The sequence below is a fragment of the Alosa alosa genome, chromosome 18, assembly GCF_017589495.1.
Source record: "Alosa alosa isolate M-15738 ecotype Scorff River chromosome 18, AALO_Geno_1.1, whole genome shotgun sequence".
Lineage (NCBI taxonomy): Eukaryota > Metazoa > Chordata > Actinopteri > Clupeiformes > Clupeidae > Alosa > Alosa alosa.
The window spans coordinates 20,887,176-20,897,175 of NC_063206.1; the positions used below are offsets into that span (position 1 = coordinate 20,887,176).

Here is a 10,000-nt window from a genome sequence, read left to right on the forward strand (position 1 = left end):
ACACACACACACACACACACACACACACACACACACACACACACACACACACACACACACACTTCCACACTCTCTTTCCTCTCCACCCCACTCCCACCCCTCAGTGAAACCCACCTTCTGACAGCTTGATGTATGGGGGGGTGGCGGCGGCTGCAGCGCGCTTCTATAACTCAGCGCCTTATAAATCCCGGATAAGGATGGGCGACTGCCACAAAGGAGATTAGTGTCCATTTGTTCTAATGAGCCAGTATATCAGCCCCTGGAGAACGCCCCGGCCCCAGCCCTGACCCCCACACACACACACACACACACTCGGACCCAGAGGCACACTCCGTCCTGGTCGGCCATTCACTGGTCCCCTCATATGTGGGCCAGTTCAATTGTTAAATACCCCCTTTGGTCGATGGCGTAAATAATTTATTGTGGGTCCCTGCAGATGTTACAAAACTCTCGACTCTCCCTCTTTTCTTGCCGAGACATACATTTCCCTCCCTGACAAGGCACGGGGCCCCAATCAATAGCATGATAAGTTTGGTCCCAGCTCCTTTTCCAAACATTGAATTTTCTCTGAATTAAGCAGATCGATAGGCCGCCTATAAAAACGACACACGTGTGCCTGGGTTGGTTTCTCAGTAGGGTGAGCGTGTGTGTATATATGCACATGTGCATGTGTGTCTGTGTGTGTGTGTGTGTGTGTGTGTGTGTGTGTGTCTGTGTGTGTGTGTGTGAACACTTCACTGGCATCGTTCTACCTAAACAGGCCCTGAGGAAGTAGCCATTCATATCAACCTCTGAGCACAAATCCTGCAGTACCCAGTTCCTCCACAGGCTGGCACCAACTCACCTGATGCACCTAACTGGCAAGACTAAAAAGAATAATGCCATCACTATAACTCCAGGTGAAAAACTCACACAAGATATTTCTTATTTGCAACAGGGGCATTGCAATGCATCCACTCAGAGACGTGCTACCAGACAGTAGAGTCCGTGATCCTAGTCAATGAAACATTTCCACAGACGTGATGCAAAAGCCGTGCAAATCAATACTAATCATCTCATGGTGTTGCTTTCAGGCAGGAAATGACACTTTGCGCCATGTTCTCTCTCTCTCTCTCTCTCTCTCTCTCTCTCTCTCTATCCCCTTCTCACCGGCCCATCAATATTCAGACGTGAAAAATGCTCAGTGGTGGAGAGAGCAAACCTGAGAGCCCCCAGCCTGACAGAGAAGAACTGACTGACCAGTACCAAAAATGGATCCTTGAGCGAAAGGAGGAAGAAAAGAAAGAAAGAAAGAGAGAGAGAAAGACAGGAGGGAGACAGGAAGGGAGGGAGGGAGGAAGGGGGGGCTGGAGGGAGAAAACAGAAGACAGGCTCTCTCCCCCCGAGAAAACGCCGGCCAACTTCAAAACACACAGAGAGATGCTGAGGGAGTAATGGTTGGCTGGAGAAGAGAATGCAGCTACCGCCAGGAGGCCCGATCATCATTTAGCTAATGAGCTCGGCATTGGAGTGCGCTGTGTTTCATGTGGACCGACGTGTTCCAAAGCAGTGCTGTTTTTTATTAACTAATGCTGCAGCCTTGAGAGAAAGAGAGAGAGAGAGAGAAAAAAAAAACAGGAAAGATGCTGGACGAGAAGATGCAAGTAAGGATGCCCATGCCAAGACGAGGTGGACACCACAGCCAAATCTCCTGAATCACTTTAATCAATGTGACTTCCTAAAAACGTCCACAGCCCCTGCAGAAAAACCTGCAGGACCAAACGTCCAGTTAGCCTCTGACATGGCCAAACTCAATCTCCTCCCAGTATCCTGTCTCATAGCAATAGAGGTATCTCAACTATGAATATATCGATTTCCGTTTCCACGACTGTCCATTTTTTCCATATTGAAAGTCAAAGGTCAAAAGCTTTCAGATTACTCTACCAGTCCACTCTACTTACAGTGTTTTGACACATTGGAGTTTGTACCTCTACTTGCTTTTTACATTGAAACACTAGGACTGGCCATGACTGGATGCATCCGTTACTTATGACTGGGCATTTCCAATAGATTCCACAATGATTACCACACCTGCAGCATGGCAAACACTTATCATTCTACTAACCCGAGTTGAAGGTGTCAGGTAAGGGAGCAACTGCTTTGACCTTTGCAAAATGTGAAGGCATTCCTTCCCAACATGCCCTGCTTCTGCCTTCCACAGAACTGGCACACCATTCACTTAACAGGCCAGTTAAGACAGTTCACTTAAAGGACAAGTTCGCTGTTTTACACTTAAAGTTTTAAACACTATTGTATACAATATACTGACTTATTTGTTGGATTTAATCTAGGGTGTTTGTGGTAATGCAAAAGTTACATATCACCTAGCAAAGAAGTAATGCACAGAATACAATATTGCAAGATCACCACCAACTAAAAGCAATATGCCAGATGTGGTTGCAAACTGAAAATAACCTCTACAGTGTCTACAATGGCAGGGAAACATACTCATGCAAAGTCAAGTGTGAGTTTGAAGCAGACACAACAGACAACATGCAGGGTTAGGGGGAGGGGGGGTCCACATTCAGTGCACAGCTTACCCTGTCTTTCAGAATGAGACTCTACAGAGAGGGAAGGGGTCGGGGGGTGGACACAAACAGGTAGGGGAGGACAGGTTAGAGACAAGAACTCGGATGGGGCGCATCCGATTCGTCCATACATATCTGAATAACCTATCTGGAGGTCTGGATCAGACGCCGGACGTGATGGAACGTGATGTGAGAGACGCTAGGTGTGGCGTGTGTACCATGTGGGATGTACTGTGAATGAATGGCATGCACTGGGTGTTGTATACGTAAAGGATAACGGCCTTCGAGGTGTCCTGTTATACGAAATTAATGGACGTGGGCGAGGGGCCTCCGCCCGAGTCCATTAATTCCGTATAACTGGACACACCTTGAAGGTCATTATCCCGCTTATCACCTGGTTGCCACTGTAAAGCAAAGGAAACACGCGGTTCCGTTTAAAAAGAAGCTCACTAGTTCAGCTTGTTGTACAACTTTCGTTGGCCCTATAACAGCGATAGCATGGGCAGTTAGCTTGTTTACAGTTGATTCCATTGTTGCGAAGCCTGTCTCCAGGCTCAACTGTCGTCCTACTATCGTTGTCATAGTTACCATTCATAAGCATTTATATGGAACGGCGATTAAACTTTTTTTTACCAGATCTACTTCATAGGTGTCCCGTTATTCAGAATTAAAAGCCACCCTGCCAGCCAATCAGAAAAGAGTATTTCTTCTCTCCGGGTGATAATGTGTTATATTGTCCGTGTTAATGGCATGTACAGTATTATGCAATACTGAATGAGGCATGAATGGTATGCCCAATACTGTGGAATAAATTAACTGATTCAGTGACTTTTTAAGGGTGTTTTGTCTGTTTGTGTCCGTAAATGTGTCTGATGTCCATGAGGGGAATGAATGAGGAAAAGAATGAGAGAGTGACATTTGTTGAAAAAAGTGGGCACAGTAAGACTGAATCAGACAAACACTGAGAATGAATGTCATTGAGGGGACGTGTGTGTGTGTGTGTGTGTGTGTGTGTGTGTGTGTGTGTGTGTGTGTGAGAAACGGATGACAGAATGGATGTGACACGTGAGCTGAATCTTTTCATTCAAACACTTTCAGAAAAAAGGTGTATGGAATATGGTGACCTTGTGTGCGTACACACACACACACACACACACACACACACACACACACACACACACACACACACCGGGCACCATATGTAAACAATTTCAGGGGTAATCACATATCACATTCAGCAACTCATCCGCCCACACCCCAATCCCTACGCCCCCCCTCACGCAAGGCAACCAATGCCATCTGTGTGCTGTGGCACAAACATCAAGATCAACAAGGAGCACTGAATGAGCCAGAGACTGAGAATGTAAAGTGTCCTTACCACTTTATCGTCCTTCGGTTTTCAGCATTCCAACATGACAAGAAATGCAAGAAATAGAGAGAGAGAGAGAGAGTGAAGGTAGGCATTAAAAGGAGAAGTGTGTGGCTAAATATGTGAGAGCAATCGCTCACTGGCGCATCAGCAGTGAGAAGGGGTGGCCATGAGGCCTTATGGTTAGTCATAAAAGCTTCCAGTGCACTGCCATGTCTCTCGCAAGAGCTGGGGGAGAACTCCCCATTCAAAGCTTCCTCTCCAACCAATTATCAAGTGATCCTGCTAGCTTTTAAAGGTGTCATGTGTAATGTCCGCCAAAAAATCAATTCATACTCCACATTCCATAAAAGATGGGGGCAGTATACCTCCAGAAAGTGAGCTGGTCTACCCTAGAGTAACAACCGAGACACGTGTATTGCAGTTTGGCTGGCGGTTATGTTGCCCGCAGACTGCCTCCCATGGCTGAAACTGGTATTATGACACCTGTCGGGCTGTGGCTAATAATTTAGCATGCTAATTCAGGTTTATCTCATATCTCTGCAGCACTATACCTTGTATACCCACTATACCTATAATTTTTTTAATGACATCATCGCCCTTATTTCTTCTCAAACTTTTGATGGGTGTAGCTCATTTTTTGGATATTTTTACCTCAATTCTTACACATGGCACCTTTAATGTATTATTCTCATTTGATTTTTATTTGATCGCTAACAATAATGTCTATGGCATTGAAGGCCAGTGTTGAAGTTGGAAAAAAATAGGGTTAAAAGTAACCTCTTCATTTTACTACTGTTTTCCACATTTCACTATGTCACACAACTACACTAAAGGATGCAACATTACTGATAAAGAACTAACTGCATATCAAACCATACATAGATTACCAGCTTCAACATACTTCATGCATTATTCTCCAGCATGGATAGTCCATGTTTGTTTTTGTTTCTAAATGACTTGGCAGAGGCCCAATGACAGCATTGGTAGAAACAGAAAGTAAAGTCTGCTGCCCCCTACAGGAAACAAGGGGTAAAGCCTGACTCAGCAGTGTGGGGCTCACAATTAGGCCAACATTAAGCACAGGCATCATCTGAAGATGTTCAGACATAAAACAGCACTCAGCAGTAAAGGGACTGTTCTGTTCTCTTCAGTGTCAACATGAAATATACACATACATACACATACACATACACATACACATTCACATACACATACACATACACATACACATACTCTTCTGCCTTCCCTCCCTCTCTCTCCCTCCTTCTCTCTCTCTCTCTCACCCTGTATCTCTCCCTCTCTCTCTCTCGCTCTCCCTTTCTCTCCCTGTATCTCTCTTTCTCGCTCTTGGTTTCTCTCTCTCTCTCCCCCCTCCCTCTCTCCTCATTATAGGCCCTGTGTTAATTAGCCCGGTGGATGTGGCAGTGCTGTGGTGCACAGGAGCTACAGTAAATATCACGCAGCGGGAGTCGGTCTCCAATTTTAGGGGCCCTCGCCACGTGGGGCCCGGCCGGCTCCATGGAGATGCGGTGGCAGCCTGGGCATCACGGGGCGGCCCCGCGGAGAAAGACCCCCACCACCAGCCGGAGGGGGCCTCTGCATGCGCCGTCTAATGCCCAATTAACCTTTTCCTGATCCGCGCCAGGCTCTTTGGTCGAGCCTGCCTCCATCCTCCACCACCCAACCACACACACACACACACACACACACACACACACACACACACACACACACACACACACACACACACACACACTCCTTCCGTTTAAGTGGCCTCACACCCCTTCAATCCTCCTTCTCCACCCACCCTTTCCTCAGAACATATACACACATACACACACACACACACACACACGCACTGACGTTTAAAGGCACTTTAAAGCATCTTGTATCATAAAATCAAAAGCAGATCTCCTCACATACTGCCAGCCATCACTATAATACAAATTTAGATTACAAAAAATGTGCCTGAGATGCTCGTGGGACCAATAATCACCACGACTGGATGTTCAGCTGTGTGTGTGTTTGTGATAATGACTCGGGAAACTTCTGAAAAGGCCAACATCCTACACTGCCAATTATTTTGCACATGCACAATTGATGTGGAGTGTAAGAACAGAGATTGGAGTTAAGAGTCAGACATTAGTTGGAGAATTCCTGTGTAGATCTGCGTCAGGAGAGACTTGAGGGTCATTCACACCAAGAACGATAATGATAATGATAACCATAACAATAAAAGCGTTCACACTGAACAATGATAAACAATGTCTCTCCTTGTGTTAATGAATGTGACAGTTAAAATTTGATGGGTTCTGATTGGCTATTAGTTTTTTAGCGTTTTCTCTGAAAGTGATCCCCAACGATATTGTTCTTCATGTCGTTACCGTTATAGTTTATGTGTGAACGTCGTCATTCATAATAACGAGAACGATATTTGTTTGTAGTTATTGTTATCGTTCTTGGTGTGAATGGGCCTTAATGGAGGACTGGACATATCATGTGACTTGATGAGATATAGTAGTTATATATACATTCCTTTAAGGGTTGGTGAATTATATACTGCATTTTGTAATCTGTATGTGTAAAGACTTGCCTTTGACACTCAATGATGAAAGCAGGGTGTCCATAGACAATTCATTGAAGTTATGTCTTGAATGGTGTGGCGAATTAACGAGAATAGGACTGCCTTTCCTGTTACAATCCCTCTTCCAACACCACCAGAACTTAACTGAAGTATGTGTTCCTTTCACTGTGTTAACTAACAGAATACTTCAAGTGCAATCATTTTGTTATTCAATTCCACCTACAGCCACACCAAATTCCTATAGCTAATGTTTACTCTATAAGTTTATAGACAAGCAGATAAGAGTTTAATTGTTTACAAGTACTGTAGGCCCTAAAGACAAGTCTATTCCATATATAAGGCATATACAGTACTGTACATTATTTCAATGTCTGGGACAATGGCAAAACTGTCTGATCACCTGAGATACCCAGATGGAACATGACAAAGAAGGTGAACTGAGAGAGTCTGACCACCAAGTCATTAACTCTCTGGGTCTTCACTCGTGCAAGCCAAGCAAGGACAGCATAAACACGATTGGTCCTAATTTGAATGATGGGCAAAGTGCATGGTCTTAAGTCTTAACTAAAGCTAATTTAATAACCAGGCAAAATCTATTTACAACTTGGCAAAGGGAAGACCTTAACACTAATGAGTCAGCTCAATGCTCCCATACAACAACACAACAGTAAAACAATAGCTATTGCTCATGCACAAGAACTTTATTTGTTAATAGATGTTTAACCCTTAAAGGTGTGGGTTTTGGAACATTCTATCCAAATGGCTCTGATTGAACTCAATGAGCCCAGATATTCTTTAGAATGTTAATTGTCCAACATTCCGACAGTACACTTTTAAGGGTTAAATTTGGGCCCCCTGCCTCCTTACTCATGCAATCCTACAGAGGAATATAACAGACAAGTTGTCGTTGACCTCCCTGTCGGGTGAGTGTTTTTTGACAGTGGTCACTCACGTTGTTGGCACGCAGAGAGACCCTTCCCCCACAGCGAGCACAGAACTTGGTCTGGCAGTAGGAGCAGACATTGCCGCAGCCATCGGCGAACTTGGTCTTGTGGCATATGCCACAGGTGGGCGCGTCGTCCTTCGCCTGACCCGACTGCTGCCGCGTCTCAACGCTCACCTGCCGACGCACCTGCTCCTTATAGCTGGAAAACTGCTGGTGCAAACTGAGAGAGAGAGAGAAAGAGAGAGGAGAGAGAAGGAGAAGAAGGGAGGATGTAGTTGAATGGGAGGTAAGAGGATGGACCGAAATCAGAAATAGTGGGGATAGAGCATGGGTGGAAAGGGGGGATTGGAAAGAAGGAGAGGGAGGAAGAGAGAGAGAAGAGGACAAGAGAAGTCGAAAGGGAGGAGGGAAAATTGAGTAAGAGCAGAGAGAGTTGAAAAAGGCAGGCAGAGGGAGAAGACGAGAAAAGAGAGAGGAAAACAGAAGAACAAAAGGTCAGATTAGCAGAGAGACATGACTGAACCAAAATAGCTACGTAACCCTAATATACAGTTGCTGGGGCCTGGCTGGGGTTAGGGTTAGGGTCAGAGTTAGGGTTGGGGTTAGGGTTAGGGTTGGGGTCAGAGGTCAGAGTTAGGGTTGGGGTCAGGGTTAGGGTTAGGGTAAGTTGGGGCTAGGGTCAGGGCTAGGGTTGGGGTCAGGGGTCAGAGTTAGGGTTGGGGTCAGGGTTAGGGTTAGGGTAAGAGTTAGGGTTGGGGTTAGGGTCAGGGCTAGGGTTGGGGTCAGGGTTAGGTTAGGGGAATATAAAGTTTGATCCCCCAAAGGGGATCAAAATGCACGGGCACACAATACCTAGTTCCCCATTTGGTTAACTATATTTCTTCCAGGTTAGTAAGGTAAGTAAAACTATGTATTTTATTAGTTTTTCTTGTTTTTCTCTGTTTTTCTTCTTTTTCTTTTCTCTTTTTTCAGGCTCCCCAAGACCCCAGATTTCGAAGGCCGGAATATCCAACCCCCCCAGGGAAGGAGCTACAGAAGAGGAGGACACCCCCTTTCTCTGCGGTAATTATTTCTACTTTTAGTTCTCTTCTTTTTAATGTTTTTCATTTTTACAGGTATCTAATCTTCAAGGTCTAGTCCCCTACAAGTCTCACATACAAAACAGAAAAATGATCTCAATCAAAGGTCAAGCCAACCCTCAAGACAAGATGTTCAAAATGGGCAAAAAAGTTAGATGCGGAGGAATAGTACCAACTCTCCCGTATGGGAATTTAAAATTCTAAAAACTTATAAATATTCCCTTAAGGGATTTCAAATCATGTATCCCTCCCCCTTGGGATAAAATCCAGTAAAATATATAAATATATAATGGTCCATCCCTCCACACCCCACAATTCCCACCCATAACATCAATAAAGGTTGTAAATATCAATACATTTGATTAAGACCATTTGGATAGATGGTGTTCAATTTTTTAATCCAATTCATTTCTATTTTAAATCTTTGTTTGTCAGACCACCATGATCCTTACTCCAAAACCATGATGGCCAAACTCTTTCTCCTGTGTAGTCTAAAATGTTGGTACAGGTAAGTATCTTTAACTGTTTTATCAATATGATACAAATGTTGTTTTAATCTCTGTAGTAAACTGTTTTTTGTTTGTCCAATATAAAGTCTTAAAGGATTTAACCATCTGCACAAAACGCACATGATTATGATCAGTTTATAGAGATCCAACACACACTGAATTCCCCAGTCGCTGATTATTTTAATCACCCAAAAATAACCTCATCATCCAATATGGAGATATCAAACAATACAATTTAAATGGTTTTAGTTTTGGGAAATAAATTATATTCTTTTGGTGAATTTATGAACAAATTCAATAGAAGACAAAAAAACACTGAATCCTCTCACAGAGTGTACACAATCAAAAGAATGCCACAAGTTCAAGGATCAGGTACCACAAACCTTTTTAAGTAGTCCATATACAGTAGACATTTTAAAATGAAATGTCTCACATACTTGAGAATCAACTGAACCAATCCTGTCAATCATACATCCTCTATGAAAAGCAACCAAATCAACGATATAATGTATGTCCCCTAACACATTCATAGTTATGACATGTTATGTACATTAATTCTGATGTCTTCCAGGTACAATCGCCTCAAACACAAATGTCAAATCCTCTTTTTTTAGTCTGTCAAATAGTTAAAGCTTTCACTTCCTTACACCACACATGTTTAATACAGCTTGTATTGTGCTGGCTGTTTGCTGCTGCTGAACCTGGCTTGGTGTGTGGGCTAAAGCTAACTGCCACAGTGGTACTCACACAAGCTGGCTCTTCGCTGAGTCCTCCTCACTCATCCTTCACAGGCTTAACACAACAAAAACTCCCAGATGCAGGTTGCAGACCATCATCCACATACGTGTGTGTGTGCGTGTTTAAATTTGTGTACCCGTGTACGCAACATTTTAGCACTGCCCTGAGAAGCGAGAGATCAATGCTAACTAATGTCTCTCTCTCT

General features: G+C 44.0%; 1 protein-coding gene across 1 annotated transcript in view; it reads right to left on the reverse strand.

The window, feature by feature from the left end:
- The window catches only part of LOC125311276 (regulating synaptic membrane exocytosis protein 1-like), a 63,171-nt gene that overhangs the window by 16,466 nt on the left and 36,705 nt on the right, over positions 1-10,000 (reverse strand). The window contains exons 3-5 of the mRNA XM_048269173.1: positions 7,476-7,689; positions 3,946-3,957; positions 2,580-2,600 (exon numbers count right to left, since the gene is read on the reverse strand). Of these exons, the coding sequence (XP_048125130.1) occupies positions 2,580-2,600; positions 3,946-3,957; positions 7,476-7,689 (247 nt within the window). The remainder of the gene's footprint in view (positions 1-2,579; positions 2,601-3,945; positions 3,958-7,475; positions 7,690-10,000) is intronic.